This window comes from Manis javanica, chromosome 4, assembly GCF_040802235.1.
Source record: "Manis javanica isolate MJ-LG chromosome 4, MJ_LKY, whole genome shotgun sequence".
In the NCBI taxonomy this organism is placed as follows: Eukaryota; Metazoa; Chordata; class Mammalia; order Pholidota; family Manidae; genus Manis; species Manis javanica.
This window is the reverse complement of record NC_133159.1, coordinates 70504073-70531387: the sequence shown is the minus strand read 5'-3', so window position 1 is coordinate 70531387 and position 27315 is coordinate 70504073. Positions and strand designations below refer to the sequence as shown.

The 27315-nt window shown below is 37.0% G+C and overlaps 1 protein-coding gene across 9 annotated transcripts in view; it reads left to right on the top strand.

Annotated features, from left to right (window-relative positions):
• TTLL7 (tubulin tyrosine ligase like 7) overlaps positions 1–27315 on the top strand; it is a 146972-nt gene that overhangs the window by 104669 nt on the left and 14988 nt on the right. For 7 of the 9 annotated variants that reach the window (XM_073234199.1, XM_073234195.1, XM_073234198.1 and 4 more), the window contains 6 exons: positions 997–1202; positions 2204–2338; positions 4135–4215; positions 8788–8833; positions 19500–19615; positions 22950–23110. In XM_073234199.1, coding sequence (XP_073090300.1) covers positions 997–1202; positions 2204–2338; positions 4135–4215; positions 8788–8833; positions 19500–19615; positions 22950–23110 — 745 coding nt within the window. The remainder of the gene's footprint in view (positions 1–996; positions 1203–2203; positions 2339–4134; positions 4216–8787; positions 8834–19499; positions 19616–22949; positions 23111–27315) is intronic. The other 2 variants (XM_073234200.1, XM_017678315.3) reach the window with 1 other exon arrangement.

Below are 27315 nucleotides of genomic sequence, written 5' to 3'. Positions count from 1 at the left end.
TATGTAGAATGCAGGAACTAAACAGTGATATAAATGTTGATAATATTGAATAATATTCTATTTCCCTGTGTCAGGAGTCAAAATTTCCCTGTGTCAGGAACAGGTGGTTCTCTCCTTTAAATGTTCTGTGTATTGGGGAAGATATTGTATAGTTTTCCCTAGTTGTTCTGATAGAAACCCTTTAGATCCAGACATTCTTTTCTTCACCTAATTCTTTTACTATTGGATTTAAATCATCTAGGACAATTCTTATAATAGCCAATTATATGTCTAAACTCCATTAGGATAATCTCTTTATGTTCTGTTTTATTATTAATTTTTTTCCATAGCCCCTAACTTATATAATACCCTTTGATCCTGGCCATTCTTTCGACTTCTTGCCATCTTTACCTATGAATCTTGCTGTAAAATGCACTATTTATAACCTATACAAAGATTCTAATAAATTACCAGTCTACTCCAAAGAAACTAGATGGCATCATGGTATTATAGAAAGAAGGAAGACGCTGGCATTAGATTTAACATCAGGATTTAAACCTGAACTTGGCCACTTTCTTGTTGTGTCACCTTGAGGAAGTTCTTTCTGTGAGCCTCCAGGTGATGGAGATTCCTACTTCAGCAGGTTTCTGGGAGTATTAAGATAAAAGTGTAGCTTCCAGCATAATTCCTGTCTTTATGAAGGTGTTCCATAAACATTACTTTTCCTTTCTTCTTATTTTTTTTGTATCATGTTTCAAGCACAGAACATTAAAGTACTATTTTAGTTTTATTCTCATAGTAGTCATTCTTTATACATGGTAAGGGTCCTGTGCCATGCTCACTGTTTACATTGAAGCATTAACTCCAGATTCATATTCTCATGATGCTGCCGATGCTTTGATATTTATTGCTACCCCGCCACCTTGTGGTCTAATCGTTAGTTTATATAGACCCGATACCGTGGGGGACTTCTGCTAACTCTGCTGCAATACTATCCCTCTTCTTCATCATTGATAGGCTCTATGAGGCGTTCTGTCAGTTGCCCTCGGTCCATCTCTTCCCAGTCACCTTCTGTTGTGGACAGCCGCCCCTTTTCTGCTCAGCAAATGGTATCAGCATCCGGGCCGGCTTCAGGGTCTCGGTCACATTCTTTAAACCGTGTTTCCTCCTACATGAGATATTTGCCTCACAGTAATGATGGCACCTCTACTAACTCTCAGATGGTAAGTCATCTCTTTTGCTCCTCTGACATTACAGGAAGTGCTACACTCAGGATTTAGGTAGCAAAGGTATAGCCGGGAGGAGGACAGATAGAACCTCTGATCCTTTCAATAATTTAACTCACAGTCTCCCGACACTTGAATTATTAATCCATCTTAGCCTATAATTTAGTATGGACTCTCATAAGGCAGACTTCACTGTATTACAGAATTATATATGAGGATAGACACAGAATAGCATTTTGTTTTCCATTTGCTGATGGAATACTACAATTTTGTTGAAAATCATCTGAGTAAACATGATTTTGCAGTGTATTGTGCAGTATATGTGTAAATTTAGAGAAATTTGTTTTATGGAAAATTTTCCTTAATGGGACTATTGATTAATATGTTAGAAAAATTAGACTATTGATAAATTCTTAGAACATTGAAATGCAACATTGTTTATAATGTTTTCTATATATTAACTTATAGTATTTCCTTATTAGCATGAGTAACTTACAGTATTTCCTCATTAGCATGAGTCGTAGAGATTCAGTATTGAAAAATTCAGTGAATTTATTTTACAACCAGGCTTACCCATAGGCCAGTACTTTATTTAAATTGTTTATTTAATGTGGATGATGTTTCCAAAGGGAAAATTCTGGAAAATGAAAGTAAATGAATTTCACTTAGTACAATCCATGATTTTTTTTCTAATCAAGAATTGCCTGGGTACAGGTAGTATCCAGTACATGAAACTGACTAGGAAGTCTTTTTTAAACACTTGTATTTTTATTCTGGTATTTTGAGCTAAATAAAATACAACTGTGTAAAAGTGTAAAAGACATTCTTGGGAAATCATATCCACTTAATCCTAAGAATAAACATCAACATGTTTTTCTTCCTTTTTCATTTTTTTTAAAATTGAAAATGCATCATTTTTACCTAGAAATATCTTTCAGATTATAGTGGCACAATGAAATAAGACCCCCTCCAAATATCTGTATTCTTTCAAATTTAAGAGTGAGTCTTTGCGGCAACTGAGAACAAAAGAACAGGAAGATGATCTAACAAGTCAGACCTTATTTGTTCTCAAGGACATGAAAATCCGGTTTCCAGGAAAATCAGATGCAGAGTCATTACTTCTGATAGAAGATGTAAGTATCTGATGTATAGGAAATTCCAAGGAGCTCATATCTTTTTATTCTTATTAAAATATTAAAATTTATTTCCCAATAACATTATTCCCAATGATATAGCAAACTTAGTTGATGTTCTTTTCAACCTGCACAAGCTTTAGAAAATACAGGGGTTATTTTAATTGTTATGATTCAATGAGCAGTGAGACCACATTTATAATCAGCAAAACAAAAAACCTTTCAGTGTATATACTATCTTAGTGATGCTGCTGCTTCAAGTGAGAGTAATTAGTATTAAATAAGTATTGTTCTTAATGATCAGAGAAATATCAAGTTAGGACTGCTTCTATAAATATTTAGAAAGATCTACTGTGGTATGAGATATAATGAAAAAAAAAAGTGGGGCCCAGGGCATAAGATGTCAAAAATACTTAAATGTGACACCGTGAATGATTTCAGTCAAATTTTGAAGTGCCTTATGTTGTGTGTTTTATTGTTATACACACATTTGAGCCACTCAGTGGAACATTCTAAAATGGCAAACAGTCCTAAAATTTATATTAAAGTCAATGACAGTGTAATTTGGAAAGAATGTTCAAGCTATTAAAATAATTTTGGTTAAAAGCATTTCTAAGCTCATAATTCTATTTCTCCAATCAAACATCCTTTTAAAATTGTCATTTCTAGATAAATCCTCAGTAATAAAACACTGTTTTCTGGGTTCTGTTTTTTTTTTTTTCCCAGAGGAGAAGGCACCATCTAGTGGTCAGTTGTAGGATAACAACCACAGTTTTCACTTTTTAGCATTATTTAAACTGTCTCAAGCAGCTGTCTAGAAAGAAAAAGCAAATAAATAATAGCAAAAGACTTCCTTCATTTAAAAAAATCAAAAATGGCATTTCTATTTTGTAATCATGACATAGTTATAACCCAAATTCCCAAATATTATACACGGTGTTGTTAACATATTTTTTAAAAAGTAAAAATTGTATCTTGTGTGCAAATGAGCTGCTATGTGTTACATCAGAGGGAAAGGAAGAAAAGTAAACATTAGTTGTGAAGCATTATGCTAGATGTGTTTTTATTGACATATCTTATTCAATCAAGTTCTTTTCTAGTAAAGCCAATGTCTTTATACTATTTTATTTATATTTCTTAGAGATACTAGTTATTATATACCACCTTTTTGAATCAGGTATAAGAAAAATTATAGAATGGAGCTAATATTTGTGGTTGTGTGATTGTTCTATAAAGAATATATAGAGTTACATAATTAATAAAATATAATTCATAATTATATGACATTAGATCATTTACTGTTTGTTCACTATATGCAGAAAATATCCTAGTCTGCTTGTTATGTGTATATTACTAGAATATATATTCATAAATTTGCAGATTTGCACACAAAACAAAGGGATAATAGAACACTAAATAAGTATGTTATCTTTTAATGTGTTATTCATTGTTGCGTTATTATATGTCATGTGGTAAATACAGCTCTTAGATTAATACATGGAAAATCCATGTCTTGGGCTTCTTTCCAAATCTTTTGTGCCCAAAGACATACGAGTTTCATTCACAAGAGATTGTGTGCTTTTTACAGCAAGAGGGTTTGGACTCAGATGGCTTCTTTACCTTATGTTAGAAATCTTTACATGTGGCTTTTAATGAAAGTAGGCAGTATTTATTATAAGTAGTATTGTAGTGTTTTCATTTCACAAATTAATAAAATTCACATCAACCCATTTATTTTTTGTTACTTTTGAGGAAAATTCTAGATTCAATTGCTTAATGTTTCTCCCCCAAAACAGATCATTGATAACTGGAAGTATCATAAAACAAAAGTGGCTTCATATTGGCTCATAAAATTGGACTCTGTAAAACAACGAAAAGTGAGTAATGCCCTGAAACAAGTTTTCCTTTGGATTATGTATTAAGTTAGGATCATTAATTCATAATCAACCTACATGTATATTATTTGCTTACTCATTTTTTCAACAAATATTTATTGCATATGCTCTATGTTTCAGGCATTTTTCTAGGTTATGAGGATAAATAAATGAATTAAAAAAAACCCCATGGTCTGATAGAGCTACTTAAGGTGTTTGATAAACAAATATAATAGAATATAAGGTAATATTTGAGTATTATGAAGAAAAATAAATCAGGATTAAAAAAATAGAAGGTAACATAAGCAAGGACCTAAATGAAATGAGAATAATACTATATAGATATCTGCAGGTACACTGTGTTAGGCAGAGGTAAGAGCGGTTCAAGGCCCTGAGGTAGAAGTTAGCTTGATGTGTGCATGAAGGGTGGAAGGTGCTGTTTTATTTTCTTATTTATAGGATGGTTGGTTTCTGGTGATCAAGAGGGAGCAATGTGGTAGGCTGAAGTTGGATAGGTAGGCAGGGCTCATATCAACTTCATAGGCCATGGGAAGACTTGGGGTTTTATTTCAAGTGATTGGGAAGCTTTTGGAAGAGTTAAACATAGTCTGCTTTATAATTTAAAAGTATCATGAGAGCTACTTGTGGGGAATAGAATTAGGGGAGAGGGAATGTGGCAGAATAGAAGTAGAGACCAGCTAGAAGGGTTTCAGATGAATCAAGGCAAGAGCTAATGGCTGCTTGGCTAGTGTGAACACTAAGTGGGCGGATGCTGGGGAAACGGCAGGGATGTGTTGTTACTGTTGTTTGGTTTTGCTTTGATTTTGGTTCTGGACATGCTGCAACACTAGTTGGGGGGAGATAAACTATTTTAGTAGCTTTAGTGAAGTTGTTGTATTCCTTCAGTAATGCAAGCTATCATTTCCTCTCTCTAGGATTTATTGCTAATAAGCTGAAAGTTGATACTGATAAAATTGTGACTTTAAAAATATATACTTTCATCTGAGTAAATTACCTGTCACTGATATGCATTAACACATTTAACAAATAATTATTTAAGTGTTCTGTCTGGGCTGCTGTTGAGGAGGGGATAGCAAAGTTGGTAACAGAGGTGGATTGAAACATACTGTAAGACCTGAATGCATATTTGCCAGGTCACTGACTGTGGCCTTGGCTGATTAAAATATGGACCTTTTATTAGAATTGGAGCCCTGGATTTCCTCAAGTCCATGTACTTTTTATAATCTAGATGAAAGAAGAGTATAGTTAAGTTGCTAATTAAAACAGACTACAGTAGTAAAGTTTGTTGGGGAATCAGGAGTTGGACCTGTATTTTTGACTGCATGGGGACAGATAAAGTGTTAGTAAGATATGGGTACATGATAAATGTGACATTTCAAATCAGTGGAGGAAAGATAATTTTTTTCCCTAAATGATACTGAAACAATTGCCTATTTGTAAGAAAACTAAGTTGGAACCTTATTTCTCACCATATATAAAAATAAATTCCAGTAATACTATAATTTTTATATGTAAAAAAGAAAAGATTAAAAGTTTAAGAAGAGTATGTTTGTAATCTCAGAATGGCAAAACAACTTCTTAAGAAAGACCTAAAACCCGGAAGTCCTAAAGGAAAGGATTGACAGGTTTGAGTACGTGAAACTTAACTGATGATAATAGATGTCTTAAACCAGGAGGAGACAAGAGTGGTGAGAAGAGTGGTGGGCAGGGTGGCTGAGGATGACACCTGCAGGCAGCCAGCCCATAAAACACAAAGACCAGGAAAGTAACACCTCCTGCAAGTCACTCAGCAAAAAAAACTACCCTGTTTTTTATTTATAAATAAGGTGGCAAAGTGTATAAAAAGGCCATGGGAAGACAGTTTATGTATCTCCCAATAGCCAATTAACATGTAAATATATCCTTGGCCTCACTGATGATGAAGGACAAGAAAGTAAAAATCATCAGATAGGCAAACATTAGTAAGACAGATAATATCTAGTGATGGAAATAGAGTAGATAAAAGGGCTTTTTAATTTTTTTCATCATAGATTACCATTTATTGGGAGCTCCATTTTGGTAAGCACTATGTCAAGAGATGTACATCCATTACTTCATTTTTGGATAAAAGGAATTTTACTTTCCTATTCGAGAAAAAATACATTGGTCAAAGATAGTTTGTGGTATCTACCAAAATTGCAAATATTCATAACCTTATAACTCAGCAAAACCACTTCCAGCATTATATCCTACAGAATAACAGTCTGAATGTATAAGAGATTTTATGTATATGAGCATTTTCTGCAGTGTTATTTGTAAAAGTAGAACATTTGAAGCAGCCTAAATGTCTGTCAATGATTAAATAAATTATAATACATCTGTACTATTCAGTTGCATCAAATTGAATAATATTCTGGAATCATAGATCTCAACCTGAGATACAGCACAAGATTATGACTCATGACATATGAAACAAACATGCATTAGTAAAATTAGCTGAACTTTACTAATCATGAGTGAAGGATGAATGAACTGTCACTAAGTGCATGGTCATTGGGAGGCCCTGAACCCATTGGCTCTAAGGCATCCTTTTTCACACACTCAGAGGCATTCTGAGTTGAGTGGCAAGTGCCACTATGTGTGGTTGACATTAGCACAGGGGGAGCTTGCTTTCCAAATTTCGGTGGCCTTCATTTTTATTCTCCATTAATTACCCATGTACTCTTTGTGATTAACGTCCATTCTCTTGCCAAATGAGATAAAAATGCCAGGTTTATTTACAAGAGTCTTGTCCCATAGAACTTTCTACAGTCACAGAAGTGTTCCATATCTGTGATATCTAATATCGCGGTCACTAGCCACATATGGCCACTGAGTGAGCGCTTGAAATGTGGTGTTGCAACTGAAGACCTGAACTTGTAATTTTAATTAACTTAAATTTAACTATCCAAATATGTCTAGTTATTGCATTTGATAGTGTGGATTTAAATAGACCAGGGTAGGTTTCTAAATATATTCTTAGATAAGAACTTTCTCTGTTATCTTCCCACTGAGAAATTCCTTTAGGGAGTTTGCAGGAATGCCCAGTAAGGTCAGCTTTGGCTCAGGCATCTCCAAGAGGGAGTGCCGCTGCCAACTTTTTCCCTTCCATATACCATCCTAAATAGACATCAAGATAGTAAATTAAACAAATAAGTAATAGAATAATTGGTATTGTCCCATCTTAAATGACTTATGACCTATGGTGTGTGTACTGTTTAAACATATGTATCTAGCATTACAATTTTTAAAGAACTAGGTACCAAATTGTTAAGATGATTTCTTTCTGTAGACTTACTGAGCCAGAAAAAGGTAAGTGATGACTTTTGTTTTTGTATATATGTATTTTAATTTAAAAATGGAATAATAATAGGAGACACAGGCATTTCTGTGAAGCTTGGTCTGGATCCCCCACAACCAGATACTATCTTTCATATTCTAAATCGTCAGGGCACTTTGTACTCTGTCATGCTGATCTTTCTTGAGAGGCTTCTGTGTTAATCTCCTACAGGTGATGTCTTAATTTGCAATCACCTGTAGGTGATGTAGGAATGTTCTATAAACATTCATTAAGTTGATTCAGTTCTAGACTCATTTAAGAACTCTGTCAACAGCAAGCTAGCTTCTTTCTGAACCCTTCTTTCTTTACTAGTGATTTGTGTTTATTTGAACAACAACAAATTGAAACAATGCTGTTTTTTTAATGTGTGATTTAAGGTCTGATAAACAGTGTATAGGGTGATCAAATGATTTGTGTCAATAGTAATAATATTTGTGAATTGGGACAAAAGAGTTATTTCATGTTTTAGAGTTGTGCTCAGTTTGATTTATAAATTTTGAGTAAAAATAAGTACTTGCTTATAAATTTGCTAACAAGTACTATAGAATACTTATATATGACAGTATCGCTATTTCCCTGTACTGACTTACTCGAAGAATGTTTGGAGTGAGTTAACTTTGTGTCAACTCATTTGAAAACCTCTAGTTCTCAGATGTGCAATTACAGCTCTGTATTTACCACATGTGGTTATGTGAGGGTGTGGAGGCTCTAATGTGAGAAGACATGATTTTTATTACAATTTATGTATGTAGTTACCCTTTCTTTGAGTTCCTTTGGTGCTTCTTCCATTGTGGCGTTAATCAAAAATACTATATTGCCTTTGTGCTTGTAAAAATAATAAGATATCCCATCTCCAATACAAAGCTTGTTAAAAGTCCTGTAGTTTGCTCTACCCAAGCAGTTACAATTATACTTCTATATAGGTAATTTAACAGACAATTATATTTTGGCAGAAGAATTCATAGCTTGAAGTCTGACTTGGAGAACAGTAAGGGCTTATCTTAAGTAGAGAAAGTTTGTCTTGCAAAGTTGCCCGCTTTCATTGAGGTCCTGAAAGGTGGCTGAGGGTGCCAGGCCTATATTCCCTATGATGAGAAGGGGAAGGAAGCCCAGGATTTACATACGTGCAACTTAGTTGTAGCATTTTTTTCTTGCTGTTGTCATGATCACTGTGTTTCCTTTTCTTTTCACAACAGTTTTGCTCTTCAAGAGACTTTTCCAGAACAGACTCTCATTTCTCAGGTACACAGTGGAGGGTGGGGCACTCCTGGGAAGAGAAGCAGAGGGCAGCTTTCCGCAGCACTGTTTCTGCGAAGACGTCCTGCCCCTCATCATAAGAGCTCTTACCCATGAGTCGTTACTTGAGTAATAAGGAAACAAATTTTTGTAAAATTTTCAGTTTGGTGGTGGCAAAATTAACCCTACCAAACGTATTGGTTCTTTCACCCATGCTTACCAACAGAAGCATAACAAATGCAGCATGAATACAAGTCAGCCAGCCAGCCAGCCAGCCTGGAGGTCTTGAGCTCTCATGTAAACAAAAACTTTTTTTGTTGGGATTTTTTTTTTTTTTTTACATTTTGTCCACCTAATCAATAGCATCAGAATTAATTAAGTGCAATACTTAAATTTCACCCCAGATAGGAAAAGTATGGGGATATATTGTGGAAATAATCACTGAGGTAAGCTTAAATACATTATTTATATACAGTTTATTTATATACAGTTAACCCTTGAACAGTAAGGGTTTGAACTGTGTGGGTCCACTCTCATGCACAGGTTTTTCTCACTAAGTATATTGGAAAATGTTTTTGGAGATTTGTGACAATTTGGAAATAGCACTTCATTTCCTCTAGCTTACTTTATTGTAAGAATACACTATATAATACATACAAAATTGCATAATATGTATAAATGTATACTACATAATAACATACAAAGTGTGTGTTAATTGACTGTTCATGTTATCAATAAGACTTCTGGTCAACACTAGGGTATTAGTAAAGTTTTAGGGGAGTCAAAGTTATGTATACATAGATTTTTTTTTTTTGCAATTTTTAAATTTTATTTTGGTATCATTAATCTACAATTACATGAAGAACATTATGTTTACTAGGCTCCCCCCTTCACCAAGTCCCCCCCACATACCCCTTCACAGTGACTGTCCATCAGCATAGTAAGATGCTGTAAAATCACTACTTGTCTTCTCTGTGTTGCACAGCCCTCCCTGTGCCCACCCCCCACCCTATACATGCTAATCGTAATGCCCCCTTTCTTTTTCCCCGCCCTTATCCCTCTCTTACCACCCATCTTCCCCAATCCCTTTCCCTTTGGTAACTGTTAGTCCATTCTTGGGTTCTGTGATTCTGCTGCTGTTTTGTTCCTTCAGTTTTCCTTTGTTCTTATACTCCACATATGAGTGAAATCATTTGGTACTTGTCTTTCTCCGCCTGGCTTATTTCACTGAGCATAATACCCTCTAGCTCCATCCATGTTGTTGCAAATGTTAGGATCTGTTTTTTTCTTATGGCTGAGTAATATTCCATTGTGTATATGTACCACATCTTCTTTATCCATTCATCTACTGATGGACATTTAGGTTGCTTCCATATCTTGGCTATTGTAAATAGTGCAGTGATAAACATAGGGGTGCATCTGTCTTTTTCAAACTGGAGTGCTGCATTCTTAGGGTAAATTCCTAGAAGTGGAAATCCTGGGTCAAATGGTATTTCTATTTTGAGCATTCTGAGGAACCTCCATGCTGTTTTCCACAATGGTTGAACTAATTTACATTCCCACCAGCAGTGTAGGAGGGTTCCCCTTTCTCCACATCGTCACCAGTATTTGGTGGTGTTTGTCTTTTGGATGGTGGCCATCCTGACTGGTGTGAGATGATATCTCATTGTAGTTTTAATTTGCATTTCTCTGATGACTAGCGAAGTGGAACATCTTTTCATGTGTCTGTTGGCCATCTGAATTTCTTCTTTGAAGAAGTGTTTGTTCAGATGCTCTGCCCATTTTATAATTGTATTATTTACCTTTTGTTTGTTGAGATGCATGAGCTCTTTATATATTTTGAATGTCAACCCTTTATCAGATCTTTCATTTATGAATATATTCTCCCATACTGTAGGATACCATTTTGTTCTATTGATGGTGTCCTTTGCTGTACAGAAGCTTTTTAGCCTGATACAGTCCCACTTGTTCATTTTTGCTTTTGTTTCCCTTGTCCGGCGAGATACATTCATGAAGAAGTCATTCATGTTTATGTCCATGAGATTTTTGCCTATGTTTTTTTCTAAGAGTTTTATGGTTTCATGACTTATATTGAGGTCTTTGATCCATTTTGAATTTACTTTTGTGTGTGGGGTTAGACAGTGATCCAGTTTCATTCTTTTACATGTAGCTGTCCAGTTTTGCCAACACCAACTGTTGAAGAGACTGTCATTTCCCCATTGTATGTCCATGGCTCCTTTATCATATGTTAATTGGCCATATATGTCTGGGTTAATGCTTGGAGTCTCTATTCTGTTCCACTGGTCTGTGGCTCTGTTCTTGTGCCAATACCAGATTGTCTTGATTACGGTGGCTTTGTAGTAGAGCTTAAAGTTGGGTAGTGAGATCCCTCCCACTTTATTCTTCCTTCTCAGGATTGCTTTGGCTATTCAGGGCCTTTGGTGGTTCCATATGAATTTTTGAACTATTTGTTCCAGTTCATTGAACAATGCTGTTGGTAATTTGATAGGGATTGCATCAAATCTGTATATTGCTTTGGGCAAGATGGCCATTTTGATTATATTAATTCTTCCTAGCCAGGAGCATGGGATGAGTTTCCATTTGTTAGTGTCCTCTTTAATTTCTCTTAAGAATGTCTTGTAGCTTTCAGGGTATAGGTCTTTCACTTCCTTGGTTAGGTTTATTCCTAGGTATTTTATTCTTTTTGATGCTATTGTGAATGGAATTGTTTTCCTGATTTCTCCTTCTATTAGTTCATTGTTAGTGTATAGGAAGGCCACAGATTTCTTTGTGTTAATTTTGTATCTGGCAACTTTACTGAATTCTGGTATTAGTTCTAGTAGTTTTGGAGTGGAGTCTTTAGTGTTTTTTAAGTACAATATCATGTCATCTGCAAATAGTGACAGTTTGACTTCTTCTTTACCAATCTGGATTCCTTGTATTTCTTCATTTTGTCTAATTGCCATGGCTAGGACCTCCAGTTCTATGTGGAATAACAGTGGGGAGAGTGGGCATCCATCTTGTTCTCAATCTCAGAGGAAAAGCTTTCAGCCTCTCGTGGTTCAGTGTGATGTTAGCTGTGGGTTTATCATATATGGCCCTTATTATGTTGAGGTCCTCGCCCTCTGTGCCCATTTTGTTGAGAGTTTTTATCATGAATGTATGTTGAATTTTGTCGAATGCTTTTTCAACATCTATGGAGATGATCATGTGGTTTTTGTCCTTCTTTTTGTTGATGTGGTGGATGATGTTGATGGATTTTTGAATGTTGTACCATCCTTGCATTCCTGGGATGAATCCCACTTGGTCATGGTGTATGATCCTCTTAATGTATTTTTGAATTCGGTTTGCTAATATTTTGTTGAGTATTTTTGCATCTACGTTCATCAGGGATATTGGTCTGTAGTTTTTTTTTTTTGGTGGGGTCATTGCCTGGTTTTGGTATTAGGGTGATGTTGGCTTCATAGAATGAGTTTGGGAGTATTCCCTCCTCTTCTATTTTTTGGAAAACTTTAAGGAGAATGGGTATCATGTCTTCTCTGTGTGTCTGATAAAATTCCGAGGTAAATCCATGTGGCCCGGGGGTTTTTTTCTTGGGTAGTTTTTTGATTACCACTTCAATTTTGTTGCTGGTAATTGGTCTGTTTAGATTTTCTGTTTCTTTCTGGGTCAGCCTTTGAAGGTTGTATTTTTCTAGGAAGTTGTCCATTTCTCCTAGGTTTTCCAGCTTGTTAGCATATAGGTTTTCTAAGTGTTCTCTACTAATTCTTTGTATTTCTGTGGGGTCTGTTGTGATTTTTTCCTTTCTCTTTTCTGATTCTGTTGATGTGTGTTGACTCTCTTTTTCTCTTAATAAGTCTGGCTATAGGCTTATCTATTCTGTTAATTTTCTCAAAGGACCAGCTTTTGGTTTCATTGATTTTTTCTATTGTTTTATTCTTCTCAATTATATTTATTTCTTCTCTGATCATTATTATGTCCCTCCGTCTGCTGACCTTAGGCCTCATTTGTTCTTCTTTTTCCAATTTCGATAATTGTGACATTAGACTATTCATTTGGGATTGTTCTTCCTTCTTTAAATATGCCTGGATTGCTATATACTTTCCTCTTAAGAGTGCTTTTGCTGCATCCCACAAAAGTTGGGGCTTTGTGTTGTCATTGTCATTTGTTTCCATGTATTGCTGAATCTCCATTTTAATTTGGTCATTGATCCATTGATTATTTAGGAGCATGTTGTTAAGCCTCCATGTGTTTGTGAGCCTTTTTGCTTTCTTTGTACAATTTATATCTAGTTTTATACCTTTGTGGTCTGAAAAGTTGGTTGGTAGGATTTCAATCTTTTGGAGTTTACTGAGGCTCTTTTTGTGGCCTAGGATGTGGTCTATTCTGGAGAATGTTCCATGTGCACTTGAGAAGAATGTGTATCCTGTTGCTTTTGGATGTAGAGTTCTATAGATGTCTATTAGGTCCATCTGTTCTAGTGTGTTTTTCAGTGCCTCTGTGTCCTTACTTATTTTCTGTCTGGTGGATCTGTCCTTTGGAGTGAGTGGTGTGTTAAAGTCTCCCAAAATGAGTGCATTGCATTCTATTTCCTCCTTTAATTCTGCTAGTATTTGTTTCACATATATTGGTGCTCCTGTATTGGGTGCATATAAGTTTATAATGGTTATATCCTGTTGTTGGACTGAGCCCTTTATCATTATGTAATGTCCTTCTTTATCTTTTGTTACTTTCTTTGTTTTGAAGTCTATTTTGTCTGATACTAGTATTCCAACACCTGCTTTTTTCTCCCTGTTGTTTGCATGAAATATATTTTCCTACCCCTTGACTTTTAATCTGTGCATGTCTTTGGGTTTGAGGTGAGTCTCTTGTAAGCAGCATATAGATGGATCTTGCTTTTTTATCCATTCTATTAGTCTGTGTCTTTTGATTGGTGCATTCAGTCCATTTACATTTAGGGTGATTATTGAAAGATATGTACTTATTGCCATTGCAGGCTTTAGATTCAAGGTTCAAGGTTAGCTTCTTTACTATCTTACTGTCTAACTTAACTCCCTTATTGAGCTATTCTAAACAGTATCTGATGATTATTTCTCTCCCTTCTTATTCATCCTCCTCCATTCTTCATATGCTGGGTGTTTTGTTCTGTGCTCTTTTTAGGAGTGCTCCCATCTAGAGCAGTCCCTCTAAAACACCCTGTAGAAGTGGTTTGTGGGAGGCAAATTCCCTCAACTTTTGCTTGTCTGGGAATTGTTTAGTCCCTCCTACATATTTAAATGATAATCGTGCTGGATACAGTATCCTTGGTTCAAGGTCCTTCTGTTTCATTGCATTAAATATATCATGCCATTCTCTTCTGGCCTGTAAGGTTTCTGTTGAGAAGTCTGATGATAGCCTGATGGGTTTTCCTTTGTAGGTGACCTTTTTTCTCTCTCTGGCTGCCTTTAATACTCTGTCCTTGCCCTTGATCTTTGCCATTATAATTATTATGTGTCTTGGTGTTGTCCTCTTTGGGTCCCTTCTGTTGGGAGTCCTGTGTGCTTCCATGGTCTGTGCAACTATTTCCTCCCCCCCCCACCCCCGTTTGGGAAAGTTCTCAGCAATTTTTTCTTCAAAGACACTTTCTATCCCTTTTTCTCTCTCTTCTTTTTCTGGTACCCCTATAATGCAGATATTGTTCCTTTTGGATTGGTCACACAGTTCTCTTAATATTGTTTCATTCCTGGAGATCCTTTTTCTCTCTCTGCGTCAGCTTCTATTCGTTCCTGTTCTATGGTTTCTATTCCATCAATGGCCTCTTGCATCTTATCCATTCTGCTTATAAATCCTTCCAGAGATTGTTTCATTTCTGTAATCTCCCTCTGGACATCATCCCTTAGCTCTTGTATATTTCTTTGCATCTCTGTCAGCATGTTTACGATTTTTATTTTGAAGTCTTTTTCGGGGAGACTGATTAGGTCTGTCTCTGAAGATCCTCTCTCAGGTGTTATCTGAACTATCTTGGACTGGACTAAATTTTTTTGTGTTTTCATGCTGATAGTGGTGGCTGTAGGCAGGTTGCGGGTGTGTCAGCTGGGAGAAGAAAGTCCTTTCCTGCTTGCTGGATGCCTTGCCCTTCTCCGCTGCCTGTGTCGGTTACCCGCACTCCTGGAGGAGCCACTGGGTTAATTCCCTAAGCTGCTGTGGACGGGGTCTCCGTCAGAGCAGCGCGGAGTCCTGCGGGGAGTGGCAGGCATGCCAGGTGTGCTCCTCCGCAATAGCGGCGTCCCTGCTGGGCAGCTGTGTACCAGCAGCGGCCTTTCGGTCTGGCCTGGGTGGCTGTGCGTCGGGCTGGGATTCTGGTCGGCTGCTGGGATTGCGGCTGCTCCCTCTGGCACCGCTGCAGGTGCATGTGGGCCTCTCCCACTCGGACTCTCCCGGGATCCTCTGGTGCCACTGCCGCCGGTGTGCGCGGGCCTCTCCCGGGCTGTTCGGTCTCCGCTGTGGCGGGCTTGCATGAGCCGCTCCTGGTTTCCTCTGGCCCCACCGGCGCACGTGGGCTGTTCCTGGTCCCCTCTGGTGCTGCCGCCCCCGGTGCGCACTGGCGCTCTCCCACTACTGGGCCGGTATGTCGGGGTCTGTGCCAGTTGGGGGAATGACTGGCAGGCTGCTTAGTGCTGTAAGGGTCTTCAGAGCTGCGCTGCTGCCCAGGGGTTTAGGGTGCTTAAAGTTCCCTGGGACTCCCCGCTGCTGGCTATGTGTGCCGGGATGACTTTGTCCAGTTGTGGGGTCCCTGTCTCTTTAAGACTTGCAAAAAGCACTCGCTTTTCTTTTGTCTCAGGGGCACCGGTTGCGGGGACCTGCCTGCAGGTTTTGCTTTTCCCTTTCTCTAATATCCAGCACCCTGTGCACCTTGTGTCTGTGCTCCAGGTGTGGATTTCTAGACCTGGTTGTTTAGCAGTCCTGGGCTTTCATTCCCTCCCCGTTCTGACTCTTTTCTTCCCACCAGGTTCTGGGGTGGGGGAGCGTTTGGGTCCTGCCTGGCTGTGGCTTGTATCTTACCCCCTTCGTGTGATGTTGAGTTCTCGCAGATGTAGATGCATCCTGGCTGTTGTACTGCATCCACTGTTGTCTCTTTTAGGAATAGTTGTATTTATTGTATTTTCATAAATACATATGTTTTTGGGAGGAGATTTGCACTGAACTACTCACCCCACCATCTTCTCGTGATCCTCCTGTATACATAGATTTTTGACTGTGCTGGGTGGTTGTCAGTACCCCTACCCCATGTTGTTAAAGAGTCAACAGCATATTATATATAAATATTTATAATATATAAGTAAATATATATACATACATTCTTTTTCTTCATCTCTTCCCTCCTTTGTTTATTTAGGATGAAATCAGAGGTAAAGTGGGATAAGAGAATGAGTGAAATATTTTTTTCTTGACAGGAGAGCCAATATAATAATGAGTTGAACAGTGCATTGAAAAATTATTTTTAAGTTTTATATGTTAGTATTAAACTAAAGGGGCAGTTTAGGTAGAGGAAAGAGCTACTGGGCTTGTGGTCACATGGACTTGGGTTCCATACCACCTGCTCTTTATTTGGGGCAGGGGCTTCTCAGAACTTCTCTGTGATTTGTAACATTAAGTATGGGAGAGTTCTTGTGAGGAGATGAAATTCGGTGTCCTAGTCATAGGACATGTAAAATGCAGGCTGATTATTTTTCTTACTAAGGCTCATGTCAGGCTGTTCCTCAGTGGACTTTATTTTACAGCATTCACCCCCTTATCCACAGGGGATATGATTCAAGACCCCCAGTGGATGCCTTAAACTATGGATAGTATGAAACCCTGTGAATACTATGTTTTTTTCCTCTACATATATACCTATGATGAGGTTTAATTTATAAATTAGGTACAGTAGGACATTAACAGTAACTAATAATAAAATAGAACAGTTATAGCAATATACTGCAATAAAGATTATGTGAATGGGTTCTGTGTATTTGATTGTGCTGTACTCACCCTTCTTCTTGTGATGTGAGATGATAAAATGCCCATGTGATGAGATGAAGTGAGGTGAATGACATAGGCACTGTGACCGCATTAGGCTACTATTGACCTTCTGATGACATCTCAGAAGGCTCATCTGCTTCCAGACCAGGGTTAACTGAAACTGTGGGTAACTGAGACCATGGAAAGTGAGGCTTCAGATTAGTGGGAACTATTGTACTAGGATTTCTTCACGTGTAAAATTATTTTATGTAGAACATGGAGAAATGAGGTATAAAATAGTGTCTGTTGGGTTATAACATACTAACCATTTATTTGACTATTTGAAATTTGTGCTATTGCTTTATAAAGCTAGAAATCAGATGCTTTATAAAGCATCCAATTAAGAAAGACAAAGGGGAAGAGGGAGTTTGAGTAGGTAGGAAGAGCCTTCAGACTGTGTATGGAAGACAGGAGGGCTGGGGAGGCAGAAACTCAGACTTTAGTGAAATTCTGAGAAAGCTCTGTCAGGCGGATGGGGAACCCAGAACAAAGATTGCCATTTAGAGAGATTGTACCAGGCAGAAGTCGCCCTTTTCTGGTGTCCCACCTATGCTCAATTCTTGACTGGGAGCAATTGGGGAAGAGCATAAGCTTCGCTTGAATTTTGCAGTGGATCCTGAAGAGAGGCTGTCAGCTAATGACACTCTTGGAATCAAGTTGATTCAAATGACATGTCTCCATGGCTACCACAAAGGCTGTGTGTGATGCAGTTTAATTTAACAAACATTTGTTGGTTGCCAATTTTGTACAAGAATTATGCTAAGCACTAATGGGGATTTGAAAGGTGTTTATTCATTTATTTATTTGCTTATTCAAACAACAGTTAATTCAAACAATTAATATTCAAAATTAATTGAGAGTCTACAATGTTCCAAACATTATTCTAGGTATGGAATAACATAAGAATCTCATTTAAATCTCTTAATTCCATTTAGAGACCATTGTTGAAATACGTATGTCATTTCTGTTCCAGGATCAAAGCATTCACTGGCTGCTCATTAGAATGTTGTAAAACTCGAAGATTAGAATGCCACACACACAAACTCTTCCACATGCCTCATTTCAAAATTTCCTTAATGGCTGTAAACTTTAAAGGTCAAGGATTTAGGAATTAAATACTGAAAAGAATTCTCACCAGGTGAAAATGAAAACAGCTAATCTTATTTAATATCATGTCATGGTAACTCCAGTTACATAATTCATCTTTCTGCCAAGAATCAGCTGCCTATATAGTTTGTAAGGAATATATATGAAGTATGAAAACATTGCAGTGCTGGTGGGCTGTGAAGAATGCCAAGTTTGCTGAAAAGCTTATCCTCTGGTGTGATACCCAGGAATAAACTAAGACTAGAGGATGAAGAGAAAGAAGTAGTGAAATTAAGGTTGTACTATATTTGCATTTATTTTAGGGTTCTCCAAGATCCGTATTAGGAAGTATTTCTTCTCTAAATCACAACTTCTTTTTCATACCTACTGTAAATGCTTCTGCATGCATTTTGTTTTGATGTTATTGTTTTCCATCTCTTTTTTCATTTGGGCTGACATGATGCTGTACAGAGCTGTTCATTTTGCATCAGCAGAGATGCCTTTACCCTATAGCCATGGCTGCAGCATGCATCATTAGTACAACATGTAGTGATTTTAATGTTATTTCTAAACCTCCCTCACCTCATGCCATTATTTTAATTTAGGACCAACTGTTTATCCATATGGAGCAGTTTGTCATTCAACATCTGTATGTTCTTGCAAAATATAAATTTGTGTGCTTTATGCCTTCCAATGTGCTATATTTCATATATAAAAGACAAATCTTTTCATTTTATTAATGTTTTCATTGATTGACTCTCCCGTTTATTAATTTTTTTCCTTGGAGAGCTTAATGTTGCATCAGGTTGCTTTTAAAAGTCACAGTGTCAGGAAATGGACACCTATATTCCATAAGTCAGCCTCACTTGAGTCCACAGATAAACACAAAGGGCACCTTGCTGACCATTTTGTTTCTGAGTTTCACAAATTATCTTCCATCCATTTTCCCAAACCACCCAGAAATCTAAAATAGCATTACAAACAGCACTGGCACTAATTTACCTCATCCCAGTCTGATTTCTTGCTTGCCTGCTTTCTGCCTTTCTAAAATTTTCTGCTGAACATGCAGGTATTGTCTCCCCATCTACACAGCATTTTAAGCAATGGTAGTCCCTACTCCTTGGCCTTGAGGGGTGTTGGAGGGCCTGGGTCTTAGGTAAATTACTTATCTGCTCTGTGCATGAGTTCTTATCCATAAAATGAGATCCCACATGCTTTCAAAAGCAAACATTTTCATGACCATTAGGCAGCAAAACCTCACCCGACTGAACTCTGGATGACAAATGATGGCCTGACAGGAAGTTGTGTTATTTTTGTCTGTCTCTTGGTTTGAATATTCACATGTTTTCCTACAGAAATGGTTATGTGCATGATTATGGAACTAGCCTCACAATTTTTGCAAAGGGACTATGAACCAGCTGTATCTGCTTTATGTTTTTGTTTTGAAGATTCAATGAGTTACTGTATGTGAAAGTGCTTAGAACAGTGTTTGGTCCATAGTAAGCCTTCAAAAAGTGTAGCTCTGATTTTTACCTTCTCTGCATAGGTTTCACTTTGTTGCAAGGAACAATTTCACTAAGACAACTACTGAGTGCTAGACCTGACTTGAGCCTTGAGGACATGATGAGTTTTTACCAAGATGGGGATAATTCCTCCCTTTATGTAGGTAACAGTTTCTTTAATTAAATGGGAAATTAAAATAAAGTGAGACAATTATTAATAGGGGAAGACCTGGGCATTGAAGGATCATACAGTAGTTTAGTGGCAGGTTAAGTTCTCCCTGAAGAAGTTCACTAGGTGAACAGATAGGGAAAGATAGTTTCAAGCAGAGAAAAGAGCTTATGTGAAAGCTCAGAGAAAAGAGGAGGGATTTGGGTCTTTGTTCCCTTGGTTTGCATGCCCTTGTCTCCAAACTTCAGGTTTCTCTAACCCACTGCTCTCCCCAGGATCTGTGTCTCTGGGGATGCCCCTTTAGAAATGGAGGCAAAGAGGAGAGGAGAATGCATGTGCCCCATGGAGTGCTCTGGAAAAGGAGGGGGACCTTGCCAGGTAGCCTAGAGCATGCTAGTCTCATCAATCTAGGAAATCACTCCACAGGCCTAGATGCTGGGTGGGGCACAAGAGGCCTGAAGAGTTATTCATCTCCATGTTGGAGGAAATATTAGGAGTGGAGCAGAAGCATTCCCCACTCTTAATCCTTGGTCACTTCATGAAGTTGCTGCATTTAGTCCTGTGTGGACTAAGATACAATATAATCATGCTTTTAAAATTCCCTCTGAGTTAAGAATACGGCATCTACAGATCCGTGGCCAGGAGAGTCTCCTCTAGATAACGTGCCTGGCTCAGCACCTGGTCTAGATCAGGCAGCTCGTACTGTCGCCTTCCCTTAGGTTCTCATGCATCATGTGCATTTTGTCCTAAAATGCATTCAGAAAGCAGTGAATGACTAACTCATACTATCAAATGCTTTTTCACTTTGAAGTTGGAGAATTACTTAATAATAGAATATGAAATTAAGGCAATGTTAAGATTCCTGGTATTGTTAATGTGGTTTAATTTCATTTATTATACAGAACTCACATATTCTTGAGAGCAGTTTATGGGTTATCTTAGTTACTGTTTTTTATTCTTCCTGCATTATGACTTTTGGCCTGTTATTGCTCATTAATACATAGGAAGTAGAAAGGAATATTGAGAGGTGAAATGATTTAAATTTATCACTTACTTCTAGTCACATCCGTCATGAGTACTGCTTTCTACACTAAAAAATACGGAGTTAAACTAATAGTTTATGTGAAAATTGTAAAACAAATGGTATGGATTAATTCCTGATACACATATTATATCAGTATTACTGTGAATAATTCACATTCAAGATTTTAAATTTCCTTAGCATTATTGTCTGTCATAATGAGCTTCTCTGGGACAACTTCTTCAACAAGGTACTTTACTGCAGATTTCCTTATTTCTTCTCCATCTCCTTTCCTTCATCTGACACACTCCTGACCTGCTGTAGAATTTGCAATACTCCATGCATTTCACAGTGAAAGAAGATGGACTAGGAAGGAATGGTGTGACACTGCTCACACAATTCATTGTGAGAAGCTGTGGCTGTTATTCTTCTGTAAATAATGTGTTGTTTTGAAATTTTCTTATCAAATTGATTTTTAAACAGCTGTATATTTTAAATATGACTTGGTCAGAGATAACTAATATCATTTCTTGATATATGACCATTATTTGGTTGTAGCTCTCTGCAGGTTTGTGCCTCTTGAGAGAACTCATACCTTCACTCAGGCATTATGTTGGCCAGTCCCTTTCTTTTCAACTCTCGTTCTCATATTTATAGGTAGTTCCTTTAATTAGGTAAATAAAAAGTGAAAAATCATCTTTGGTGAACCGAACTTAGAGTAACTATATTTGTAGGTATTTACTTTTATTTCTTCCGCACAGCTTCATTGGAAATACCTGCCTTGTATAAGTATTAAGTACATGTGAATTAAACAAGGTAGCTTTTTGAGGTTTACAAAATTTTAGGACATCAAGGATTTCAATTGTCCAGAATTAGATTCTCTATAGTCCTCTTTTCATGATACTTTAGTGTTTTGAAGGCTATTATACTATTTATGAACTCAAGAACAAAAATAAAAGCTAGGATTTTGGCAATAACCTATTACCTAACCCAGTGACTCCCATCCACCCACTGGCTCCCCATGTCTCAGGCTGCTATTTTCTTTAATTCAGAAGGTACCAGTCTCTTGCTTTTTTTTCTTTATATATTCTTACTATATTTATGTCTTTTCCTAAAATGTGTTTTCAAAATTTAGTAGCTCTCAGTTCTACTAAAAGGTTTCATACTGTATGTAATCTCTGATATGAATTATTTTTTAATTTACCATTATATTACCAAGATGTTCTGTGCTGTGTGTGTCTTTGAATTTCACTCATTTTGACTTCTGTGTAATAGCCCATAGGAAAAAGTGTATCACTGCTTATCTTCTTTATTCATTCTCCCATTGATGGAGAGTTAGGTTGTTTCCAGGTGTTTATAATTGTGAACAATGTTTGAACATTCTTATATATGTTTTTAACCTATGAGATAGTTTCTGTTAGGAATAAAATTGCTGGGTCACAGGGCATACACATTTTCAATTCAAGGAGATAATGTCAGGCTGTCTTTCCAGAGTTACTGCACCAATTTGTACTCCTCCACCAATGTCTAAGAGACCCTCTAGACTCCTGTCTCTTCAGTCATTGGTATTGTCAGACTTCTAATATTTGTCATTTAAATGGACATGAAATGATATAGTATTATAGTCTTAATTTCTCTATGTGTTTATGGGCATAATTACCTCTTTTGTGAAATTCCTGTTTATGTATTTTTGCCCATTTTTAAATTAAGTAGTTGGTGTTTACGTTAACAATTTGTTAGACATTCATCAGACATTCGTGATACTAATTTTTTGTTGGACATGTTTTGATTATATTTCCCAGTTTGTAACTTGATCTTCTATATTTTTAAGGTATCTTTTGATGTCCAGAAGTTCTTAATTTTAACATAATCGAGTCTATTAATCTTTTATAGTCCATACTTTTTTGTGACTTAGGTAATCTTTTTCTAACTACAGATCTAAAAGATTCTCACTGGTATTTTCCATGGAGATGTTTAATGGTTTATTTTCTTAAACTTAAGACCTTAGTTCCTTTGAGTTGATTTTATTGAGGAAAGTGAGAATTCAACTTCTTTTGTTTTTCATAAAGATTAGTATTTTAAAATCTCCATTTATTGATTTAATTTTAATTTTGTTTTAAGTTGATTTTCCCCCTATGACCAATATCAAAGTTTCATAAGTGTGTCGATCTATTCATGGAGTTCTTACTCTGTGCCGCTGTTCAGTTAGTGAGTGTGTGTGTGTGCGTGTGTGCATATCCATCTTTGAATTTTAGATACACCCATATACACCTGGATTTTGAAATACTTTGGTTTGTCCATCAGGTTTTGGACATAGTAAAAAAAAGTATTCGTACAGTTCTTCCACATATCTGGAAAGTACCTGATGTCGAGGAAGTAAATTTATATCGGATTTTCAACCGGGTTTTTAATCATTTACTCTGGAGTCACGGCCAAGGACTGTGGAACTGTTTCTGTTATTCAGGGTAAGTTCTAAGTTTATCTTTTATTATTGTAATTTTTAATATTTTGCTATTTAGCTATAGAGGTAGTCCAATAAAATGGTTCAATTTCTTTAATGGCCTCTTAAAATATGGATGTTTTACTACATATAATTTTTAGTACTCAACTATAATTTATAGCAGTTAATCTGATGTAGGTGAGATAATGAATATGAACACAAACACCTAGCTAATTTGAATTTGGTAGAGAGAAGGTAATCTTAATTAATGAGAAATCTCAATTACAAATCAATTTCCTTAAGGTTCTGCTATTGTCTTTATGTAGCAGACTTCCAAAATCAATGGCTGCTCATCTTCCCCTCTCCAGAATTTCAGTCCTGCCAAAGCTGTTGTGACTGTCACTTTAGCCTCCAGATATCTAAAATCAAACATTCCATATCTCCCTTTTATTCAGAAATGGCTCCCTCTCTGGACTTCCCTTAATCCCACTGTTATTCCCCAATCGTATCTCAGGGGCTTCTCCATCTTCCTTCTCCTTCACGTCTTTATTCAGTCATTTGCTAAGTCCCCATTAGCCTTTATGTCACATTCCCACTGTGTCTACTCTAAATTGTTTTTCATTGTTCTTAACAATTTTGAAGTATTTACTATTATGCTAGATACTTCTGGAGATACAAAGTTAAATCTGATACAGATAAACTTAAAAATGGTATCACTAAACACAAGACTACTTATAATGTGCCAGACATTGTTCTAAGCAGTTTACAAGTATTAAGGGATTTAATCCTTACAAATATTAAGGGATATAATCCTCATTTGAAGCAGGTTCTATAATTATCTCCATTTTATAGACCAGGAAACTGAGGCATAGATATGTGCTAAGGACCTAGTGCAACTGAGATTTGAACTTAGGGAGTCTGTCCCCAGAGTTCCTGTTTGCAACCAATAATCTCTGTGTCTCTATTAGACAAAATACAACATATATGCAAAACTAATGATTACAAAAGTGTCACAGATAAGGTATTACAGGGTTTCAGATAAGAGAAGCCTTTGTGGTAGAAGGGCTAGGTGAAATTAATAGATTTCTAGTCATTTTGCATCCAATTTTTTGTGTCCCTTTTCCAGCCTACTGTCAGGGTCATTTCTTATAATCTGTAGTTATTTCCTTCATTTATCCTTAAAGTTTAGACTTCTTACCTAGAGATGCAAGACTCTGATATGCTGGTTATTTCTTATATCTTCAGTCTTCTTTATCATTCTCTCCTACTTGAACTCACTCCAAAAAAAATCACTATTTTTCAAATATCTTAAAAATTTGTTCCTTCTTCCTCTGAACTGTTGATGTCATTGAGTATCTGATTAGGCTGCCTTCTCCAATCTCACCCCTCCAATTCCCCTCTCTGTATGATGTATATCCTATGTAAAAATCCAGACTATATTCTCTTTTTTGTAAAACCTTAACAGACTATTCTAGTCTGAAATGATCTGAACGTCCTCTGTTTAAATAGTCTAGTCATCTATTATTGATTCATTCATGTCATTTGCAAACTTATTCTCTCTACCATATTTTTCCTCAGCTACCTTTCACCAATATGGAGAATTTAAGGTGCTCTGGGTTGTGATAAAATCTGAGAATAATCTTAGCTATGAATTATTTCAACAGAATTTATGTGAAACATTGAACTGTACTCCACAGCCCCTTAGTTGATGACTCTCTACAGAGGTTCTATCAATCCAAACTCATGATTGGAATGTTTTTTCCTGTTGTTCCATTGGTTGGAGCACTGTATACGAATCCTAGCTGCTTTCCACCATGAAAGGTAGTGAGATAATGTGCTAAATTGGTGTTGGTGACTTTGAATCCATAAGACACTGTCTAATGCCCATCCCCAAAGAGGCCCATAAAGTGGTTTTTCTTTGCTTCTAGGGTTCCTCATCCCTTAAGGATTTTGGTAAGAGACTCAAACTTGACTCTAAACCATTTTCTTTTCCTTACACAATGCTCCTCCCCCCACCCCCCACATTCCTCTGGTGGTATCTGTTACTACTAGTAATGATAACAAGAATAAATAACATTCATGGAAGTCTTACAAAATGCCTGCTACTGTTTCACATATAAAATACTCTTATAATCACCACTTCAATATTTTGAGTAAGCTATTATTATTTTCACTGTATAGTGAGAAAATTTGAAGCATAAAGAGAGTATGTAACTTGCCCAAGTTCTCATAGTGACCATGTGAACTTGGATCTAAACCCAAGTTGTCTGAGTTGAGTGCCCAGACTCTTAACTCTGTTTTACTGACTCCCCTCAAAGCAGTACTGCCAGTGGCTGTGAAGCCTGCTTTACTGCAAGTCCCATGGCATTAGTCAAATCAGCTCATTGTATCTGGGCAGGTGGAGCAAGAGGAACAAGACTGTAGCATGGAGTTCACTTTGGCCTCCATTCTCCACCCAATTCTGTAAAAACTTGGTGGTTTGTAGAGGTGAGTTTAACACCAAATTTTACTTTGCAACCCTACAAATGGGTTTCTTAGGCTTCCTCAATTTAATCAAGTCACATAGTTATATGTGTTTGATTCTCAATTTGGACCCAGAATAGTTCTACTTAGCCTTTGAATGACTTTCATGTCTAGTCAGTGTATAATCCCTTAGCCTTTGACCTAGCAACCTAGTAGTCAAGGTAAAAGTCTACTGTTAACTCAGTTCTAAAGGAATGATTTTAATAAAAGATGCAGCTGTCTTTCACAGTTAGGTATAAAATCTGGGAAAAATATAGTCCAAATAACACTGGGCCACTTTGTTTCATTCCTCTGCCTGTCAGCATCTCAAAAATGAAACAAATTAACCATTCACAGTCCATAACCAGAAACACCAAAACCAGAAAAGTCCTCTCTCCATTCAGTGTAAACTCTCCACTGCTATGTCTTTGTGGTAGGTTTCCCTAGAATTGGCCCAGGGGTTTTACTGATGCAGCAGATAGGAAACACCCTCATCCCTCTTTCTTACTTCCAGGGTGCTGTAGCCCATGCTCAGTGACCCTTTTTATCATGTGCAGTGCCTGGGAGTGTTAGGATGCCCCGCATTCTGAATATGTTCTCTCCAGGGAATAGCCTTTAGAATTCTATGACTAAAATTCTATCAGGGGTGGGCAAGTCTAGGTACTGTGGAACTCAAACTCAGGCCTGATAGTTCAGGAAAGGTGGACAAGGAAAGTAACATTTCAGCTGAGATTTGCAGGAAGAAGAAGAATAGGAGTTTGCCAGGTAAAGAAAAGAGGAAGAGGCTGAGGGTCGTACGGAAGAAGGAAGGTATTGTTTGGAAAAGTCCGCTCTCCATTCAGTGTGAACTCTCCACTGCTATGTCAACCCCAAAGAAGAAAATGTAGTGTGGATCCTTTAGCCAAGAGTATTTCACAGTTAGGCATAAAATCCTGGAAAAATATAGTCCAAATATATTTCCATGGCAGTTTGTTGTAGAAAAGGTGTTTTTCTAGAATCCTAGGGCAAGAAATTTTAAGGACTATTCCAAGGCAGCAGTCTACTTCTGGACTGAATTATTTGCCTAGTTGAAAATGATTATCCAGTTGGTATAGTCCAAATTCTCTTTATACTTTCCTTTCTCCTTTCTGCTATCTAACTTTGGGTCATTCAGTCATCCATTAGAACTTTTACCAGAGAAGGAGAAAGAAATGAATCAGTTTTGCTTTTTAGATAGCTGCTTTATTAAATGTTTTAGTGAGAAAGGGGGTGAAAATTACTGGATTACTGGATAATATGAGGCTTCTCAAGTCTGGATTTCATTAGTAACTCCACTTTGTTGCAAGAAGTATTCAGTCTACTGTATCTCATTGTTATAATGCTGAAAAATGTAATTTAAAGTTGTTTCCTTTCGTATTTCTCTGAGGATTTGGGAATGCCAGAAAGAACTTTTTAATCATTTAATATTTCTTCAGGAATTCATGGCTTTTGGCCTTCGCATTTCCTTGGAATTTAGGTTCAGAAATCAGGCAGATAAGACCCTGGATTCTGTGAAAAAGTGATTTTTAATTATTTCTACATCCTTTCACCTTCTTAAAAATTTTTTGTGTTAGTATTGAAAATTGAGATACTGTAGTGTTATAGAGGCATTTACTCAGCTATGCCAGGTGGTGGGGGACACAGTTCTAAAAAACTCCATTTGAAGGATAGGTTTACTTTGTGTGGAGGCACCATTAGCCTAGATGTAAG